At 38.8% G+C, this 22,392-nt stretch overlaps 1 protein-coding gene across 2 annotated transcripts in view; it reads right to left on the reverse strand.

Moving 5' to 3' along the window:
* Nucleotides 1-318: 318 nt before the first annotated feature.
* Nucleotides 319-22,392, reverse strand: part of EXOC5 (exocyst complex component 5) — a 32,816-nt gene continuing 10,742 nt past the window's right edge. For both annotated transcript variants that reach the window (XM_032236254.1, XM_032236262.1), the window contains exons 5-18: nt 20,991-21,055; nt 17,698-17,726; nt 17,487-17,596; nt 16,454-16,498; nt 16,037-16,177; nt 14,939-15,021; nt 13,447-13,656; nt 9,758-9,905; nt 4,499-4,607; nt 3,743-3,863; nt 2,888-2,974; nt 2,434-2,542; nt 955-1,170; nt 319-685 (exon numbers count right to left, since the gene is read on the reverse strand). In XM_032236254.1, coding sequence (XP_032092145.1) covers nt 497-685; nt 955-1,170; nt 2,434-2,542; nt 2,888-2,974; nt 3,743-3,863; nt 4,499-4,607; nt 9,758-9,905; nt 13,447-13,656; nt 14,939-15,021; nt 16,037-16,177; nt 16,454-16,498; nt 17,487-17,596; nt 17,698-17,726; nt 20,991-21,055 — 1,662 coding nt within the window. In that variant the 3' untranslated portion in view covers nt 319-496. The remainder of the gene's footprint in view (nt 686-954; nt 1,171-2,433; nt 2,543-2,887; nt 2,975-3,742; nt 3,864-4,498; nt 4,608-9,757; nt 9,906-13,446; nt 13,657-14,938; nt 15,022-16,036; nt 16,178-16,453; nt 16,499-17,486; nt 17,597-17,697; nt 17,727-20,990; nt 21,056-22,392) is intronic.

Here is a 22,392-nt window from a genome sequence, read left to right on the forward strand (position 1 = left end):
GGGCACAGAAATTCTATCAGCAAAAGAGCAACCTTGGCTACTGTCTCCCACACTACACTCCAGATGCTTCTTGAAGACATGTTCAATACTCTGTGGAAGTTTTTTTTTTTTTAGAAGCATGCAGATATACGCAAGCACTAAGCTCTGAGGAAAAGGAACAGCCAGACCTGGACAATTGGATAAAACTTGCCAATTGACAAATGTTGAAAAATAAAATCAAAGAATTTCTTTCCATCCAGAACACAAATTAGAAGGCTCTAGTGCACTTTCTGACAACCATGTTTTGGTTTTTTCATGAATGGAAAACAGAAAATGGTCTAGGAGGAACCTGATAAGATTATTTATTCCAGAAGCAAGATGAAAACAGGACAGTGGTAAAGACCAATTTAGTTATTACAGTTTGTTCATCCAAGCAACTTTTTAATCAAAAGCCACTTTCTTATGTTGCTGATAAAACCAAGTCCTTGTGAAGCCTTGGTTTCCTTCTTCTGCACACTCAGCTGAAGTGGCGACCAAGACGAGCAGATCTGTAGTCAAAGCGGAGCTGTACAAAGGAATGGAGAATATTCTTCTCTAGAATAGCCAGTTGCTCTCCTGAGCAGACCTGCTTCAAGTTATCTGGGGCTACAACCAGGAGGTTGCAAAGGGAATGTAGCGTGTCAAAAAGCTGCAATACCAACGCAACCTGTGACAATCAGGAAAAGCAAAGCAAAATTCAGTATAAACATCGAGGGGTACTTTACAGAAAATCAGCTTAGACAATATTAACGTTTATTTACGTATTTCTTAATGCAATGCTTTTTGTCATCTTGTTCAGGGATACCACAAATCCGAGAAATAGGTCATTAAACTGTGCTCATTTTATCAACATAAGACCACAGCATACTATGTCAGCCAGTTCAATACGCATGAGCCACATCTCAGTTTGCATCTGCAATAATAGCCAAAACTCACCTTGAACTCTTTGGCACACTTTCTGTATTCAGCCACATCACAGATTGCCAACATGCCACCCATGCAGCTGTAGGAATATTGCTGTAGATGCTCATAAATAAGCCGATGGAAACGAACACCAAACTCCATCAGAACACTGTCCACATTCTTGCCATCCATAGAATTCCTGATCTTTTCCAGTTGCTTTCTAACATAGGCACAGACTTTGACACAGGCCTGTCACATAAACAAGGATGTCGAGAAAAGATTCATCTTGATATGAAAGCTACAAAATGGGTGAGAGGAGATACTCTGAGCTATCCTAGAGTACCAACTTTTGTTCAATGAAAGTAACTAGCATATCACTTGCAGATGATTATTTTTCCAGAATATGAAATTCTCTCCCCCTCTTTTGTGTTAAAAGACTTTAAGCCTTTGCAATGGATAGCAGCTTGTTTATGCAGAAAACCTTGGTAACCTGAAGTAACTACATTGCAGTTTATTTTGGACATCCATAATTGAAATTGTATTAATTTCCCAGTCATATTGTTGAACAGATCTATGTTGTCTTGAATATCTTACCCATTATATAGTTTATTATTTACAAATCACTCTGCTCCTCTCTAACCTACACAGATTTTTACTTTAAAAAGTGAATCTATTAGTAAAATTAATATTAGAATATAATCACACATATCCACCAACCTATAACCTTCAAAAAATTATAGTATAATTGGCTAATGTCAGTATCATTCTACATTTACTCTGTGGAATAGACAAAGGAGATTTGAATTCCAATAAAAAATAATTTGTTATTAAAATAGCCTCTCTTTTGTCCCTTCAATTATTTGCCTCCTGATGAACAAAATCATTTGTTGGCTGATTTGCTGTAAGAATTAGACAAGCATGGTGGAAAATTAAGCAGGCCTTGCAACTAAGCAGGAAAAATACTAAGAAAAACAACTGTATAACTAATATACAAGATTGTACATGGTCTGAATTTAATAGATTTTGGATCTGATGACAGCAACACAGAGTTCTAACTGTCATTTATGCTCTCAGAAAAGGAATGTGAACATTTTCACTCTTGCTTTCTGTATATGCCCTATTATAACTGAAATGTAGAATACATTATTCCTACGGAATGGGTAGATTGCTGGTGGTAAGATAAGTGCTAAATCATGATGGCAAATAATGAGGCTCAATATATAGAGGATATAGACTTCTTACAGAAAATGTAAATTATTTTTAAAAAATACAAGTAGTCTAAGAAATATTTCCAGATTAACACTGAACGTACTGTATAAGGAAATGCTACTATTCTCCCCAGCTTAAATCACTCAAAAAAACCTGCATCCAAATTCCTAGATAAGTGGAAGAAAATTTTACTATTAAGCACAATGTAACCCGAGCAGAGTTTACTGTAGGAAAGAGTACCAGCAGCAACCTAATTACTTGCTGTGCCACTTGCCACTTACTAAGCTATATATAGTTACTCACATTAGTGTACTGAATCAGAACATTGTTCTCATCTTCTGGTTTGAAATCAGTCTTCTTTTGTTCAGCTGCTAAGATGTGCTTCATCTGTCCAATCATGCAATTTAGTGTCCTTCAAAATCAAAATACTAGGTTGTAGTTTTAGAAAGAGTATTTTAAATTGTACAAAGTTCCAGTGTGATCTTCATAAGTTGCAATGAAATGCACATGCACTTTCTATTTTCATGAAATTGCAGAAATGAAGGAGTAGTAGACCGTCAAATTATTATTTTCATTATTTAAAATTTAATATACTCCTTGTATAACCAATTTCGTTGTATGCATGATGTACAATGGCAATAAAGGCTTTGAATTTGTAGTGAATTCTTAAAAATACGATATTTAATCCTGTGTTTAATACATTAATACAATAATGGACAAAATGGAAGATAAACTAAAATATGAAATCTTCACTTGCCTATCTATACCCATATCCAATTTCACTTCCATTTGTTCTGTGATATCCTTTTTCTTCTGAAGACATTCAGAAAGCTTAGGAGAAGAGCTGTGATAAATTAAAGAATGGACAGTTAATATCAACCATCTATTATAATGCTTGCATCAACTACAAACAACCTGGACATTCCAAGCACTTAACTTATGCAAGGATTTTCTAGCTCATCTCCCTTTTATTTTCCCTTCTCAGAAAATAAGCTTTCATGTCAAAATTATATACAGAACAATCCAACTGATGTGAAAGGAATACAAGAGAATACAAACAAATACAAGATGCAGACAAATACAAAAAAGTATTACACATTTTCAGAATCTAAGAGGAATCCTGCTAGATCAGGGGTGTCAAACTCATGGCGTCACATTGTCGTCATGTGACATATCACAACTTTTCCCCCCTTCACTAAAATGGGGGTGGACATGGCCAGCACGTGACAACATCCAGCCTGCAGGCCGTGAGTTTGACATCCCTGTGCTAGATCATATCAGAGGCCTGTTTAAGTTCAACATTCCGTTTCTCAAACTAGCCAACTTTAGCAAAGTGCACAAGCATGTCTATGGTTAAACCAGTACTAGCTTTATTACTTATTTAAAAAATCTAAACACTGGCATGAAGGGAAGAAAGGCAGGCTTCAAAAGGAAGGCTAATCTATTGCAAGGGAAGCCATTAATACAGAATGACTAGACAGAGGCTATTTAAACGAAGTCTCTGCACTTTTAATATGGCTTTATTCAGGAAGATTTTGAGAGAAGGAATATTTATGAATCAGAACCCAAATTCCACATGGTTTTTGGCATGAGGATAAAATAAATGACCTACTTCACCAATGGCATCAGATGGTCATTGAACTGCTTATCAAAAAGATGAAAAATGGTATTAGCCTGATTTACAATATCCAGGAAATAAAGATTTGCATTCTTGGCATCTGGAGATGGAATACCTAAAAATGAAATGAAATGTCAACATGTTAATATTTCACTGGGACTAAGGAAAAAAATCCAATTAACAGTATCAGGAATCATGAGTAATAATTATACAAGTAGTATTAGGACAAATTTATCAAGCATGTTAAAAAGGATGATTTGTTTTGCAAAGGTTATCTGTAAGGGCTGCACATGCTTTGAAAATGATTTCATTTGTGCTTTCATGTAAGCCCAAAGAACATTGTGATTGTTTTCAACAACTGATTCTCTCAAGTTAATGCAACTCCTAAAGCAGCCACATCTTTTTTTCAGAATCATATGGAAACCGAAAGAAAGGTAGGTTCAATGAGGTACAGAGGTTCTGTCTTTTTACTAGCTCTGAAGTACATCTTCTGAATAATTTTAAAGATTTCTAACTATGCTTTAGATGAATATTTTAAAACATGCACAGACCTAATATTTAACAAGTTGTCTATTTAGAATCAATAAAAGGTGGAAATAAAATGTATTATGGAATTAATTGATCCTTTAAAACCTTTTAAAATATATAGTTTTATATTTCACTGTTGCTATTGATTATAAATTTGCTTCAACCAATCATCATATTTATCAGCTAATTTATCCCACGATGTAAAACAGAAATAAGATTTACCAGCCAGCCCAGTTTCCACAGCATAATCAATATGCTCAATGCAGAAGAAATCCACAAGCAAAGAGAAAATCCTGAAAGCATTCTTTGGCAAATCAGAAGGATCTGAAAGCTTTAAAAATGAAAAACATCAACTTCATCCTCTTTCTAGCAAGAAATCATTTGCAAACATATTTATATGACTACTTTCAAACAAGTATAATTGTGGAAAAATAGAACAACATTCACATATCAGATTCTTGCTGGTGATGATCTGAAATCATTTCCAGCTCTTGTGTTAGCTATATTCCAACTTGTAGATAAGTTGAGATATATCTGATGAACCTCAAATACTGCTCTTCTTATGCTTCTTTTCTTGTTCTGGGCAATCTGTTGTACTGTAAAAAGAGAAGTCACCTTCTGGTTGGTGATTCAATCATAAGGGATGTAAATTTAGGAAAGGATATGGAAGTTTTAAAAGAGGTCAGGTGTCTGCCAGGTGCTACTGCCAACAGAGACAAGAGGCGTATTCTTAAGATAGTCAAGAATGCAAGTAAGGACTGTGACGTTGATGCTATTATACATCTTGGCACAAATGATCTGTCCCAAAAACATGTACTTTCTGTGAAGAATGATTTCCAGAGCTTGGGATATGAACTTAGTAATGTAGGTTGTAGGCTTATCTTTTCAGAGGTTTTACCAATATATAAGGAACAAAAAGGGAAGGGCCAGCGTATAGCAGAGTTTAATGTGTGGCTAAAAGAGTAGTGTAAAAGGGAAGGCTTTGGTTTTATTAGTCATGATGCCTATAGCTGGTCCAATGAAAAACTGCACAAAAGAGATGGTTTGCACTCATCCAAGAAAGGGACTGAGTTACTTGGCATTAAATTCACAGATTTTCTGGATAAACATTTAAACTGAACAGCGGGGACAGAGAATTAATTGATACAGAACATTTCTGTCCCCAGCAATCTAAAACTCATAGGGTTATCAGTTCATGTAACATAGATGTTTGGCGGGTAATATTATCACTCCTGCTGTCAAGCAAAACCAAACATTTAATAGTGAGTGCCATACCATGTGCGTGAATCATACAAGTGGCAAGAAAATAGGGGCAGTCAGGCATAACACAGGTTATGTAGACAGTAAGCACAGGGTCAATCAAAATGGACTCAAATGTCTATAGACCAATGCACAGAGTATGAGGAATAAACAGAGTGAATTAGAAATTCAAGTAAATGAGGGCAAATATGATATTGTTACCATTACAGAAATTTGGTGAGATGAAACCCACAAATGGAACATACAGCTAGAAGGATTTAAATTATTTTTAAAAAATAGACCAATAAAAGAGGAGGTGGAGTTGCACTATATATAAGAAATAATTACCTCTCTACAGAAATAGTGCACAATGATGAGAACTATCTTGAATGCATTTGGGTCAATATTAAAGGGCGGGGGGGGGGCTGACATTGCCATAGGTCTATACTACAGGCCACCCAATCAAGCAGAGGAAGTAGATGAACTTTTTGCTAGTCAGCTAACTAAGGTACGTAGGAAGCACACCACAATAGTAGTGGGAGATTTTAACTACCTTGACATCAACTGGGACACAAACTCTGCACCAAGTGGAAGATCCAACAGGTTCCTAACGAACCTAGCAGACAACTTTGTTTCCCAAAAAGTAGAGAAGGGAACACGGGGATCAGCCATATTGGACTTAATTCTCACTAACAGACAGGAAATGATAGAAGGTGTTGAAGTCACAGGAACCCTGGGGGCAAGTGACCATGCAATATTGGAATTCAACATTATGCAAACAAAAGTAATAGAACAAAGTCAAACTAGAGTCTTGGATTTTAAGAGAGCTAATTTCAATAAACTTAGACAGAGCTTGGGAAGAATTCCATGGATGAGACTCCTCAAAGGGAAAAGAACTCAAGAAGCTTGGGAAATTTTGAAAAACGAGGTTACAAAATCTCAGTCTAGCACAATACCAATGAAGAAGAAAAATAACAGCTCCCATAAGAATCCAGCATGGCTGCATAAAGAACTCTCTGACAAATTGAAAGACAAAAAAGTTAAGTATAAAAGGTGGAAAGAGGGGGACATAACTAAGGCAGAATATCAGCAAACAGCCCGAACCTGTAAAGATGAAGTGAGGGAAGCTAAGGCTCACAATAAAGAAAGTCTTGCCACAAAAGTAAAAAATAACAAAAAAAGCTTCTTCCAACATGTTAAAAACAAGAAAAAAGGTTAAGGAAACAATTGGTCCATTGCTGGGAGAAAGTGGCAAGAAGGTGGCAAGCAACAGGGAGAAAGCAGAACTATTTAACTCATGTTTTGCATCTGTCTTTACACAAAGGGATAAAACAGTCCAACCTATCAAAAACAGCACCATAAAAATCAGATTAGGAACACCAATTGAAATAGGGAAGAAAATGATAAGTGAGTACCTATCTACCCTAGACGAGTTCAAATCACCAGGACCGGATGGATTACATCCCAGGGTTCTGAAGGAACTGGCATATGAGATCTCAGAACCACTGAACTATATCTTTCAGAGATCCTGGAGCACCAGGGAACTGCCAGAGGACTGGAAAAGAGCTGATGTTGTCCCCATCTTCAAAAAAGGACAAAAAATAGATCCAGGACACTATAGACCTATCAGCCTGACCATAAACCCTGGGAAGATTCTGGAAAAGATATCAAGCAATGAATTAGCGAACACCTAGCATGGGTTTGTCAAAAACAGATTATGCCAGACCAATCTTATTGCATTATTTGACAAAGTGACAAAATTAGTGACCAGCAGAATGCCATCGATATAGTTTACTTGGACTTCAGTAAGGCATTTGATAAGGTAGACCAGTGGTCCCCAACCTTTTTATCGCCGCGGACCAGCCAGCCTTTGATAATTTTACCGTGGCCCGCTGAGCGCGCGCAGGGGTGGGGGGGCGTTGTTCGCGACGACACATTGATTGTTTATATATCAGATTGTTTTGATTAAACAACTTTTATTTTATTGTATTTAAACATGCCTTACAAAATAAAATACAATTACATAAATATAAAGTGCTTTAATATGCCCCCCCCCCACCCGGACAGACTTATGTTCCACAAAGACCATCCTGAACCCTCAACCCAGACCAACCTTTCTGCCCGCCCTCCCCCTCCCCACCACATTCAGCGGGCAAAGAACAGAGCGCGTGCGCGCGAATGCCATGGAGAGAGAGAAAATAAATATATATATAAATATATAACTGTTTGGGAGTAAAAGCGGGGGGGAGGAGGAGGAAGGAGGGTGGGAAGGAAGCTGGCAAGCGAAGAACAGAAAGTAATTAGCAAGGATTAAAACGACCTGCCGGAAAAAGGAGAGGGGAAAAAAAAAACACCAGATCTGACGGCTAGTGCAGCCTCCACCGGAGGGGCTGCAGAAACACACACCGCCAGTCCTGTCCTTCCTTTCCAACCAGTCTCTCTCCGCGCGCGCATACACACACACACACACACCACACAAACACACACCCGCCGGCAGATATGCACGCACACACACTTTGTTTTTTTGCAATTGGCAGAACTACGGTTTTCTTTCTTTAAAAAAAAAATAATTAAATGGAGGTGGGGGGTGTATGGAGAGAAAGGGAGAGAAGCGGACACATAAAACCGAGCCGCACTCGCGAACCACAGCATGCATCTGGGTGACAAAATTGCAGGGAGAAAGCAGGAAAAGCCGAGGAGAGAGCAAAAAAAGAAAAGAGCCAGACCAAGTGCAGCAGAGCGGGAAGGAAGGCGATGATGATTGGGGGAGGTTTGAAAAAGCAGATCCAAGCGCAAAAGTTACTGAGTCATTTCAGCGGCGGCCGGAACAGTTTTCTTGACTCCCTCCCTCTCTCTCTCCTCTCTCACTCTCTCTTTCCCTGGTGATGGATCGGTGCGGGAGGGGGGGAGAGAGAAGGGAGGAGACGGCGAGGGAGGGAGGGAGAGAGAGCCGAGGGTGGGACCAAAGGGGGGGGGAGAGAAATGCATTTAAGAGGAGCGGATTTAAAAGAGCGATCATGGCCCCCGGCCGCTGCGTGGCCCGGTGCCAGGTACTCCACGGCCCGGCACCGGTCCGCGGACCGGGGGTTGGGGACCACTGAGGTAGACCATAACCTACTACTAGATAAAGTAGAAAAATGTGGGTTATGCAGCATCATCACCAGATGGATTTGTAACTGGCTGACCAACCACACTCAACATGTAGTCCTCAATGGAACTGCATCTACATGGAGGGAAGTATGCGGTGGAATATCCCAAGGCTCTGTTTTAGGCCCAGTACTCTTCAACATCTTCATCAATTATTTGGATGAGGGAATAAATGGAGAACTCATCAAATTTGCAGATGACACTAAGCTGGCAGGAATAGCCAACACTCCAGAAGACAGGCTAAAGATACAGAAGGATCTTGACAATCTTGAACATTGGGCACTAGCTAATAAAATAAAATGAAAAGAAGGACTAAGGGAGACAAGATAGCAGTGTTCCAATATCTCAGGAGTTGTCACAAAGAAGAGGGAGTCAAACTATTCTCCAAGGCACCTGAGGGTAGAAGAAGCAATGGGTGGAAACTAATCAAGGAGAGAAGCAACTTAGAACTGAGGAGAAATTTCCTGACAGTTAGAACAATTAATCAGTACAACAGCTTGCCTCCAGAAGTTGTGAATGCCCCAACACTGCAAGTCTAAGAAGATGTTGGATAGCCATTTGTCTGAAACGGTATAGGGTTTCCAGCCTAGGCAGGGGGTTGGACTAGAAGGCCTCCAAGGTCCCTTCCAATTCTGCTATTGTATTGTATTATTGTACTTTTATAAAGCAATATTTCTTATTCCTCTCTTTTTCACCCGTTTTTCACAAACAGGTATAATTTTATCTTTGAAATATGTTAAAGGAATTTAAAACATGACTAAATTCCAGGATGACCTTTGGCATCCAGACTCAACCTACACAAAATGGAGAGCACACAGATATTGTGGGGACCTTAACAATAAGCAGCAATTTTCTGCAATATTATTCAGCCCCCTCAATCTTCCTAAAGGCCATGATATATCATTAATTCATTTAATTGCCTTCCTTTTTTTACTTTAAATAATTCATAGACAACATAAAAACAAGATAATAAAATTGTTTTAGCAGCTGAATTATGGTTAACCAATAAGTGTATATTGTTTACATGAGTATCATAATATGCAATAGCTAGAAAGCTCTATATTATCCATTAATATATTATATTATTATACACACCCTATGACACCTTTCAAAAGCTTGCTTGGTTTCTTGTAATAAATTAACCACAACATCCTGGGATAAGAAAGTTTCGCCATGGGTATCAATGCTTGGGCCTAAAGGCAGGTTGGTTCGCTGTCGTATTCTCTCTTTGAGGTCTTGAATACTAAAAAAAGAAATGCCCCAGATAGGACTATTAACTGAAGTTAGATTTTTCTCTGATTAATTTTTCAAGTATTATCAACCACAAATTTATGTATTAAATGTAACAAAAAATACCCTTCTAATGGAGGGTGAGGCTTCTTTTTTATAAAATGACATTATTCGACATATACCTCCTTTAAAAAATACAGCCACTTTTTTCTGTGATGCATAAAATCCACAACACTGAACAAGAGCACCCTCTATGGCTGGACACATACAGTCGTTCAGGTCGTTCAGAAGAAAATTCAGGATGTGAATATCAAAGATATTCATGAATACATAAATGCTAAAACCAGGCAACTTCTTAAAAAAAATTATGGGAGCACATAGTCCATTTTCAATCACTAAAGCAGCTGTAACTTTTTTCAGGCTCATATAGCTATTTCAGAAGCTGATCCTGATTGTGCCGGTTCGGTAAAAGACACAATTGTAATAGAGATGCTTTGTATGCATTCTGTTAAATCATCATCTTTTCTATGACAAAAAAGCTTTATGAGAATATGGAAATTCATTTGCTCTGACATATCAATTGCTGGGCAAAATCTGTATTTGCAATGTGCATTAAACAGTTTGTATTTTAAAAGGCTATATAAACTATAGTAGCTAATTTGCCAATGTATTAAATTTTATTTATTTCCTGTTGCCTCTTCTAAGGATTTTTAGAACAGGGAAAACAGAAACCTCCAAAGACATTACACTGTTTTCCCTGTTGGGACATTTATGGTCATATCACAGATCATTGCAGATTTTCAGGCTGGTTTTGTAGCTCACTTCTTCAAAGAAGATTTTTTAATAAGATGAAAAGAGTTCATTGAATTTTTGTACCAGAGATGGCGATTTCTAAGGTACCATAAAAGATATATTTTTGTTACAACCATCTTTTAGTTAGTTAGTTAGTTGGGTTACTTTATTGTCATTGCACATGGTACAATGAAGTTAAATGCCATCTTCAGTGTATATTATAACTATAAAAATAAAAACGCAAACAAACATCTTTTACATTCTATATAATTGAAATTGAAAACCCGATATTGCACTATACCATAGAATTCAATATGGTTACTGCCCTGGGATAGCAGCTGTTTTTCAGCCTATTTGTCCTTGTTTTTATTGTCCTGTACTGTCTACCAGATGGTAATAGTTCCTAGATGAGATGGATCTTTAAGAATGTTTTGAACTTTCTTAAGGCAGTGGGAGCTATAAAGCTCTTCCAAAGAGAAGAGAGGGCAACCAATGATCCTCTGGGCAATGACGTTGACCCTCTGGAGTGCTGTCCTATCTGCCACTGTGCAATTGGCAAACCCTACACAGATGCAGTAAGTTAAAATACTTTTAGTACTGTAAGACAAAATTATATCAGCAATGCAACCTTTACAAAGTTGGAAGGCTATGGAATTGATAGAGTATCTAGAATCAAAACATGGCAAGCAACAGAAGAAGAATCAATAAAAACCTCTAACCAAACTATGCCAAGAAATCTGGAAAATGACATGGGGCCAACAGCCTGGAAGAGTCTTCATAATTACCGTATTTTCACGACTATAAGCCGCACTGAAAATCCTAAAATTTGATAAAAAACCGGCAGTGCGGCTTATAACCCGGTGCGCTTTATGTATGGAAAAAGATCTAAAATCTCTCCCTCCCGATTTGACGCTCAAACTTGAGGCACGAGGACGGCTGGGCTGAGCACCCGTTTCCGAGCCCCCCCCCCCCCGCTTGGTAGGAAGTCCAGATCGAAAGCCAAGCCTGCAGCTGGCTGGCTGGCTGGCTGGCTGGCCGGACTACCAGCCCGAGCAGCAGCCCCCAGCCAGTTAGGGTAGAGGAATACAAGCCCCATTAGTCCCAGCCCAGGCTTTCCCTCCACCCCTGCATTGACGCGTCATTCAACCGACCCATTTTCCCCCCGGGTTTTATTTGCCAGCGGAGCCCACCCACCAGACAGACCCTCGCCCAGTTTTCTCCCCCCACCCCACCCAATCCGGGTTAGAGGCGTCGTGCGAATGCGTCTCTCGGGACGCCCCCCCCTCCAATTCGGGTTCAAAGCATCGCACGGATGCGGGAAGCCTCCTGCTTTCTCTATTCTTCCTCTTTCTCCCTCCCTCCCTCTTTCTCTTTCTCTCTTTTCCTCTCTGCCGTCTTTCCCGGACCAGGTCTGCTGGCGGGGGGGGAGGGCTGGGAGGGGCTGATGGATCCGGTGGTACCTGCCTGAAAAGAGATAGAAGGGGGGGACGCACGCTTGAAAGCCACCAGACCTTAGTTGATTAGGAGCGGCAGGATTCCCCCCCCTGCCGCGCCCCCCCGCCTCTGTATTGCAGAAGGGACGAACGGTGCCCCCGCCCTTATTATTTTTTTACCAAGCTCTCAGGGTGGAGCGGCAAACGAGGCAGCCTGTAAGAGCATCTTCGGAGCCAGAAATCCGGTTGCTGTGCCAGCCGACATTGGCCGTGGTCTCTCTCTCTCTCCCCCCCCCTCAAGCTTCTATGCCCCGCCGCTTGATCGTTCTTGCTTTGTAAGCAAAACGGTGTGGGGGGGAGCAGAACGAAAGGAGAGCCGGAGAGAGAGGATGGGGGGGAGAGAAAGAAAGAGAGAGAGAGAAGAGAAGAGATCAGCTCCTTTATAAAGACTGGATTGCCTTCCGCGCGGACGACGCTGTGCTCCAGGGGGCTGTTGCTCACTTTCTGCCAGCTCTCCCGGATCAGCTTCTGATACGCGCTGGAAAGTCCGTCACGCTCCATTTTTCTCCCAGAGCTAAGTGCCAAAGGGGAGCAGAAGCGCCGTTTCGGGAGAAAGCTCCACTCCCCGCTCAAAGGCTTGGGCTGCCCCCGGAGGAACAGGTAGCCCGGATCCGGATCCCCGAGCAAATAATAAATAAATCCACACGCGGGGCTCGATGGAGCTTTGAAAGCCGCTTTCTCGCCCGGAGCTTCCCTTCACATCTCTGGAACGGCTTGGCTCCTTTTTTTTTTTAGGGTGCCCCTCCGTTGGGAGGAGGAGGAGGAAAGGCTCCAACTCTGCCCAGAGAAGGAGCCCGAGCGCTCCGGGGAAACGTGGCAAGCCAGCCCTTCAAAGTCATGCCAGCACTTTAGCGTGAATGTTGCAAAAAAAATGTGCGGCTTATAACCCGGTGCGCTTTATGTATGAAAAAAGTTTGAAAAATTAACGTTAACTGATACTGAGGCTTATAACCCGGTGCGGCTTATGGTCGTGAAAATACGGTATATGAAAGAAAATTTAAATTATATCCTTAATCTATATACTAGGAAAATAATTCTTAAAATCATCCAACACAGATTAGAGTTCTACATGGAATAGGAAATGCCTGATGATACCAACTTGATGGTACAAAATCAATCAGTAACTGTCATGTTACAATCAAACTATTGTCAACATAAGCATTATGCACATATTTTAAACAAGGTATACATACTGAAAGAAGCTTACACATACTGCAAATTTTATAAGTACGTAAGATAACAATAATAAGATTAAAAAGTAGTACTTACCCTCCACCTCCAATAGTTCTCTTCTGGTGATTTTTGGAATCATAATAGCGCTGCAGAATCATGGAGCTCCTGCTTCTCAAATAACCAATTTCCACCTCAATGTAATTCTCCAAGTAAGAAACAAAGATGGATTTGATAAGCTTAGATAGGAAAGTCTGCTTATCAGTGCCCAAGTTAAACTCCATCAATTTGCTTGAAAGATTAGTAGTCCTTTATGTTAAGGCCAGGAGCAAGAGAAGAAAACAATGTAGTTGCAGGAGGTAAAATACAGGTATAACATCTATAAACATTCACCTCTTAGGGGGCACAGTAAGGAGTCAGAATGCACCTAGCCCTATTATATGGAAGTAGGCAGACCTCAAGCCTATTTTATCTAGAACCCCAAGATCCAGCAGCTGGAGCTTAGAGCAAAAGACAAACACTTAAAATTAAAGAATTCTCAGCCCAGGAATTTGTTTTGATTATGAGAAATGAACACAGCTCATAGTCCTTTCACACAAAAACACTTCTATACTATGAAGTAATTGAGGGTGGGAGCGGGGGTGTCATTTTGTTATAGCTACTGTTAAAACAACTGGAAGTCAGAAATCCTTGCTGACCTACTGGAAATCACCCAGAGATCTACCAATAAGCAAACATGGACTTTAACAGTTAACTGAATTAGAGATTACTAGAAAATCTCCTAGTAAGAACAAGGATCTTTATAATCAATCTTTTTTACATTTCCTTACAGAATGCCAAAACTAATTCTTCCCAACTACTTGTATTTGTCTCACATAAGAATAGTCCATGCTATTCAAGCAGTTTCCCCACACTCTGGGTGATTTAACACAAAGGTTAGCACTTTTATCAGCAGGCAGGCACTAAATTTTGTCAGAAATGGGAGTAAAAACAGGTTTTAGACATCATGTTAAGCCATAATGTACCTTGTTTCTAGCTTCATATAACTAGAAGCCCATACAAATCATTGTTTACTTTTTGGAAACAAATTATAATTTGAACACATAGCTTACTGTGGATTTATGAATCCGGGCTTGCTTTCATGTCTTTTTCTGATGTCTGAACCTAGAATCTATTCCCGTTTATTTTAATGCTCATCTAAACTATTTTGGATTCCCCCCTCCCCCAAAATATTAAGAAATGAAGCCAGAAATTGGCTGAAAAACCCATGATTAATTTGCTTAGGTGAAAAAATAATTCCATCATGATCCTTTTAAAAAAAAAACAACTTATGATTAAAGCAAATTCTGCCTTAGTATTACACACAGAGCCAATGCAATCATTTTCACTCCAGCTTCCCCACATTACTATATAAACTAATACAAAATAAAAGAATATTTAGTATAAAGAAAAAGTTACAGTTGCCCCCCCCCCCCAAAAAAAAAAAAAAAACCAGCATCTACACAGAACCACAGAAGGACAAATTGAATGAAAAGACCCACTCTGGGCCTCTTAGAGCTTTATTTCTTAAGTTATTTAAAATAGAACCAACCTTGTGTACAGGTCATAAAGACTCTGAAGATATTGCTCTGCATCCGATTTCTTGTGTTCTTCTAACTGGTCTTTTATATAACCCTGTGAAAATAAAGATTAGCGTTCTATTATTTCTTTCCTTTCCATTAAGAATACAAATGCCTTATATATTCCATGCAGTTTAATTCAGTTATGAAATTTTCATCACAATCAGCGGCAGCATTACATTGTACCCATTTGCAGCGCATTTCTGCATTGTTTGAATTTTGTCTTTTCGCTGTAACCTAACCATTGTTATCCAATTTGTTCCAAAGTCTGATAGGAGCAGGGGAGGATCAAAAAAGAAAACAAATATAGACATGCTGATACTCTTTGCATTATTTTCCCCATATGGACTTCATATTAAACAAATCATTTTCATTCATTACAAAAGAAATACCAACGCTTTGACATGTTGTTCTCTCATTTCAAGTACAAGAATGCAGAGCATTATCAGAAGCATTAGACTTCAGTCTTCTTATGCATTTTTTCTCTTTCCCTATGATTATGGATATAGCTAGACAGAAAATCCAAGAATCCAAGCATAAAGCAAAATATCTCCTAAGCAGAGGAATAACAGGAAATAAAACTAAGCATAAGCAACCATCAAAAGAAGCATCTCGAGATCCCAAGATAGTTGTCTGAAGTAGCATTCAGTTTTAAATAAAAACATTCCAGAGTCTTCTCCCAATCATGCCCTTAAAGATTGTCTGCCATAAGAGACTATCTATGTACAACTGGGAACCACAGATTGGGTGAACTATCCAAGACTGGAAAAATTAACAAAAGCTTGAATCGAGTACATGTGCAAAGAACCAGATATGTACAGCATTCTTCAATGGGATGTTTTTCAGTTATCTAGTTCTTCAACTCCCATAATTCCAAGTCATCATGTCCATTATCAGACAGTGTTCATGTCAAATGGAGAGAAAGGTTTGGGAAAGACTGGCACAGGCCACCAATCATACATAATGCATTCTTGCCATTTGATACAGGTAAAGTTATGATTACAAAAAAAAAAGTGAACGTTATATTGGCAAGTAGTTTTTTTTTAAAAATAGACACACATGTAAGTTACCTGAAGTCTAATTTCAAAGATATTCTGAATAAGTTTGGCCATCACTGTCTCGGGACTACTAAATATATCGCCAACTTGTTTATTCACAGTCTGACACAGAATGGCTGTATCTTCAAAAATATCATTTCTCAAATAGGCACCCTGAATCACAGAAAAATTAGAAGAGAGTTTCTACATTAAGATATATCTATTGTATAGGTCAGTGGTTCTCAAACCTTTTCTTCACCACACACACCCTTTTAAATATTTTTTGTGGCCACAGATGATGGCCAAGGCCACCCAAGACTTAACTCAAGATTTAAATCATAACATTTCTTCAAGCATTCACAGACCCCCGTGGACCACAGGTTGAAAACCACTGGTATAGGTATTTCTTTTAAATATATAGACAACATGGTATTTAACCCAAACTCTTACCTCTTGGCACTGTTTTATATACACATCGACACAGTGGGAATAGCCCTATGGGAGGAAAAAGATGCTGCAATATAGTTAAATATTCAAGGTAATTATTGTTTGACATTAATAAAAAAACAATACAGAGAGAATATCAACTTTCTTTTTTTAATCTCTCAGATGACAACAGGGTCAACTAAAATAACAGTTATCAGTCATTTATCGTTTATCCATTTAACTGTATTTAATTTCCCCAATTCAATAGCCCCTCAGAGCTATTGTCTCCTGAGTTGAATCAATAGCAATAGACCTGTTCATTCAGGATGAGAATTTCAATACGATGTTCAGGAATACCAAACTTTTTCATCTTGTAATATATAAGATCAGAATGGAAAAAAGGTAAAGGAGTACCTGTGGATTTTACTCCATTGTGGACTATAGGAGGCAGTGCTCATCTCCATTTCAAGGTCACTGAGCCAGCGGCATCCAAAGACATTGCCATGGTCATGTGGCCAGCATGATGTCATGGAGTGCTTCTGTTACCTTCCCACTGGAGTAGCATCTATTTATCTACTTGCACTTGTATGCTTTCGAACTGTTAGATTGGCAGGAGGTGGGGTGAGGACTGCATTGCATGGCGCTCAAATCTCAAACCTGGGCTGTCAGCTTTCCAGCTAAGTCCAGCGTCTTAATCACCGAGCCGCCAGGGTGCCCAGAATCAAAATATACTACTAAATATCCTTATTGCTCCTAATCCCACTTAGCCATAGTCACTGAGCTGTTACATAACCACTTATAAGCACATGCAAAACAGGTTCAGTTTGTGTAGCATAGAAAAAAAGGTTCACTAGAATACAAACAACAGGGACTAAATATTTTGGTGCATTACTGGCTGCACCGTTCTACTGGGGGGAAAATGGAATCAAGAAAGATTTATTCTGAGTCCAAACTACTCATGTGTTTCGATATAAACATAGTTTATCACGAGGAAACCATACAGAAGAGATTCTGCAAATGGGTACAAGACTACAGCCTTAGAGATAAGACTGCTTACCTTAAAATGTAGCAAAACTGCAGTTACTTCTCTCATCTTGTAGATTTGCCCCCTTCTTTGTGCATTGGTAAACTCTTGGATTAGTTGGCACTCTAAGTCATGGTACTTACCTGAGTTCAAGGAAGAGGATAAAAGAAATAAAATAACATGTCAGAGTTGATTAAGCGGCGGCCACAGTTATTTTCAAAAAAATTAAAAGATGCAATCTTACTTGCTATTTTAGATTTTACATCAGAAAACCTGTGAAAGAAAGAAAACGATAAATAAAACCTTAGGATTTCAGTCTTCCAACCATGAGGCATTTCCATATGCATGTACCTTTTAGATGCAATGCTTCTATTTTAGCTATCTAACACCAAGAACAAAGCAAAATGCTTTTTGAAAACTTAATGCATGACTGCATTAAAAAATGATCATTTACACCATATAATTACAGTTATAGAAAATAAGATTAAGGGCCACTGCCTATCAAATTGTACTTGATAGCAACAATAGGCACTGAGCAAGCATATGAAATATAAAGAGAAGTAGGTAAACCTGCTATGTGTGAGTTGGGTGATAGATAGATAAATAGATAGATAGATAGATAGATAGATAGATAGATAGATAGATAGATAGATAGATAGATAGATAGAGGGGGGCAAGGATAGTTGATGCGCCAAATATAGCCTCTCAACTATCAAACGACAACCCGGCCTTCATGTGGTGCCCCCTGTTCCCACCAATCGGGCTCTGTCAACCCTTGGGACTGGCGTCCCCTTGGGTATATCCAGCCGAAACAGCTTCCATGGATCGCCATAACTTTCCATGGAAGTCGCCTATACCCACGTTGGGTGAAGAGGCGTCAAGAAGAAGAAGATAGATAGAGATAGAGATAGAGATAGAGATAGAGGTAGGTAGGTAGGTAGGTAGGTAGGTAGGTAGGTAGGTAGGTAGGTAGGTAGATAGATAGATGAATATAAACCAGTGCTCAGCACTGCTCCCAAGAAAACACCTTTCAATTATTACCAGACCAGAGACTCACAAGAAAAGCCAGTGTTAGCCGATAATGCTAAGATTCAGGTCTACAAGTATCCAAATCCTAAGAGCAGCAAAACTTATTCTACTTTTGCAAATGAAATACAGGGCATGGCGATACAGTAGATGCATACGAATTGTACATATTTTAAAGATCTCACTGATGTAAACTAAATTTAGCTATATTGCCTTTTTTTTTTCTGATGGTAATATATTTTCCTTATTATTTCTTACTTCCTTTTTGAGATATTACCTATCCCAAAAGAACATAGTATGATGGTTATGTATTTAAATGCAATTTCTAGCAGTGCCACTGATTGCAACTTTCCTGTGTTCCTATCCAATGCAGCTCTCTTTTATGTCTATATTGTTTAAAACATTCTTCTCCTGCCAGTTACACACTATGGTTTAAGGAGGGCCATGGTGGCACAGTGGTTAGAATGGGGTAGTGTGGGGCTAACACACTACTCACTCCAGGAGTTTGATTCTGAGTGGCTCAAAGTTGACTCAGCCTTCCATCCTTCCGAGTTTGGTAAAATGAGGACTCAGGCTATTGTGGGCAATATGCTGACTCTGTAAACCGCTTAGGGAAGGCTGTAAAGCGTGACCCGACAAACGGGCGAACGACAAAACCGCGTTGCTGACGTCATCAACGTGGCGACAACAGCCAGCGCGGAGAAAGAAGGGCGCTTTAAATAGCGCGTCGAAAGAAAGCCGATTTAACTTAAGGTAAGGGTTAGGTTTAGGGTTAGCTTTAAGGTTAGGTTTAGGGTTAGGTTAAGGGTTAGGTTTAGGGTTAGGTTAAGGGTTAGGTTTAGGGTTAGGTTAAGGGTTAGGTTTAGGGTTAGGTTTAGGATTAGGTTTAGTGTTAGGTTTAGGGTTAGGTTTAGGATTAGGGGTTAAGTTTAGGTTTAGGGTTTACAGCATGCTTCTGTCTCAACGCTGTTGTCGCCCTGTTGATGACGTCAGTGACGCGGTTTAGTTGGGCGCAGTTTTGTCGTTCGCCCTTTTGTCAGTGAACCACTGTAAAGTACTATGAAGCAGTGTGTAAGTAAGCTATTTTAAGGCTCAGATCCAAACAGAATGATGGAAAAGCTCTCTTAATAAACAGAAATTAAAGAAATTTGCAAGTAAGAAATAAATGAATACACCCAAATATGTGGAAAACAAACACTAACTTCAGGAAGAATGCTTTTCATCAGATGTTCTAACTAACATAGCGAAGGACATCTGATACTGTTGCTTCAGTTATCCTTTGACAATTTATGTATGAAATTTATATGAAGCCCATCTCACTATCCAAAGAGATTCTGGATGGCTTACAATACAGTTTGATAACCTGCAAAATGCATTACTGTAAAGCACTATACATTAAGCTATCTTTGAAAAAAAAGATAACACAGCTATTGGTATTGCAAAATAGATGAGAATATACTAAGCCAGGGCTTTCTCATCTCTGCTTATGTGTTTGGGCCTTTCAAAGTGCTGGCACTAAAACCTGAAGCCATGGCGTCTGCCAAACAAATCTAACAGTTACTAAGACCAACTTCTGAAACTGTGTGAATAAAATAAAGAGGGTAGCTATTAGACAGAAGATTTTGCAGTGGTGATGTTGGATGTGGAAGCCCTACCCAGAGATTTATTTTGCCAAAGACCAGACTATGGCACTTTCAAGTGAATGCCCCCCCCCCCCGCCTTATTCCTTAATCCACCAGTTCTCAAGAAAAGTCTGGATATCCCTGGAGATTCCAAGGCCCCTTCAGAGGGTCCAGGGTCAAATCAATACATATTTTTAAATGTCTCGGTTTTCATTTTTAACCGTTTTTAATTTTTAATATCCATGGATATAACTCTCACTAACCAAAGCTCTTTGGATTCCTCAGTCATTTGTAAGAATACAAAAGGGTTTTGAAGCCAAAATATTTGAGAACTGCTGTCCTAAGCTGTTTATTCTAATGACACGCAGAATGTGCTTTTAGATCCTTGCATGGCTGTTGGTTTAGCTTCATTTTATTTTTTAGTAATTTTACTTACATTTTCTTTCCTTTTTTAAACTATTCAGAAAACCTCAACTGCTGAGTCATGCAAAATACATAAATATATCAACATATAAATTTAGAAGATTTTTAAATATCATGGACCTTTGTAAAAAGTGTTTCCCATGTTTTAAGTCAGGCTGCAAACCTACAGACAACTACATAGGAATAAACCCCGCTGCATATATGGTAGCTTACTTTTCAAGGAATGGGCAGAGAATTGCACTATAAACCACTTGATATGTTTCCACTTGTGACAGAATTAACATTAAACATTAGTGGGCTATCAATCTATTCTTTTAAAATTAAGTTTCTCATTTTGATTCATCACACAATTGAGTTTCAATTTGACTCACTTTCCCCAAAAATATTAGTAGAAAGAATCAATTAAAATCTAGTTTGGTACAAACACAAAATCAAAGATAACTTAGAGCTATCAGTCACACTTCACCTTTCAAAGGGTAATTCCTGTGCTATCAGATGCAGCTTCTGGATAATATCAGCTGCCTCTTCGATCTATAAGGAAAAGACATAAAGTTTATTCAATGACTTCTTTAATTTGTCTTCAATGGCTTACTTGTAAAAATCAGAAATATTTGGAGAAGTATCCCACAATGCATTTCTTTACTGAGTAAAGAGTATATAGTTCCTCAAAATCAGCCCTGCAACAAATTTATTTTGTAAAAATTGTCTTCCTTATTTATTTATTTATATATAAATATAATCATCTTTTTTTTCCTGTACATACAAGAATTAAAATCTTTGTGGGGCATTTCCATCAGCTTCAGTTGCTACATAGCCTATCCTTTTGGCATAGCTGTTACATCCTTTATTTCACTGGACAAGATAGTTTGAACAAAATGTAATGTTTCTTTGATTCCACACACAATTCAGGACTAACATTTTTTCAAGATGGTATTTCTACATCTACTACCAGAACCAACACTATTATAGGACCCTATTCCAACACACTTAATTCATTCAACTGTTGATCAGTCAAATTTTCTTACCCAATGATTTTGACAACACAAAATCACACTATTGCGGCTAAAGTTGCCATTTGGGGAACAGGAAGTTAATGAATAATGTCTGCTTTAATTAGATTTGATACGGATGCAGATTCAAGAAATATGCCAATGGCCCTTGAAAGAGAGCCATGGAGGCCTTGGAAAAGACATCCAAATGCTTTGTGTATACCTACAAAGATCTGAATTATACAATCAACAGTATTCCTGCCACACTCTATGGGGAAGTGAAAGTTGGATTTTGAAGGAGCAAGATAGGGAGACTTTTAAGAGAATATTACTGGAGAAGACTCCTGAAAATACCAGACAGCCAAGAAAACAAACAAATGGATTATTGAACAAATCAACCCAGAATTTTCAACTGAGGTATAAATAATCAGACTTGTCCAGCTTTGGATATGTTATGCAAAGACCTAGATCTCTGGAAAAAGCTCTAATGCTGGGAAAAGTGCAAAGAAAGAGATGAAGAGGATAACCAGAAGCGAGGGTGGTTTCAGTCATTGTGGCAATGAACCTACCATTGGAAGATCTGACTAACCAGGTTAGGAATAAATCTCTCTATGTAGTCCCTAGGAATGAAAAAAATGACTTGATGGTACAGAATGAAGACATGATGATTAAGACAAGGTGCTGGAGAGGTGAAAACCACTATCTGTTTCTACAATCCTTTTTCTTTCTGGCTGACTTAATCAAGCAGAGAGGACTGGTCCCATGATTAAGGCAAATTGCTTCCTTGTAGAAGAAGTGCATTCTTCCCTGTCCATTCTTAAAGAAATCCTCTCTTGTCTTCTAACAGCTGGAAACTAACACAGATACTACTGACGGCTA

Source organism: Thamnophis elegans, chromosome 1 (assembly GCF_009769535.1).
Source record: "Thamnophis elegans isolate rThaEle1 chromosome 1, rThaEle1.pri, whole genome shotgun sequence".
Taxonomy (NCBI): Eukaryota; Metazoa; Chordata; class Lepidosauria; order Squamata; family Colubridae; genus Thamnophis; species Thamnophis elegans.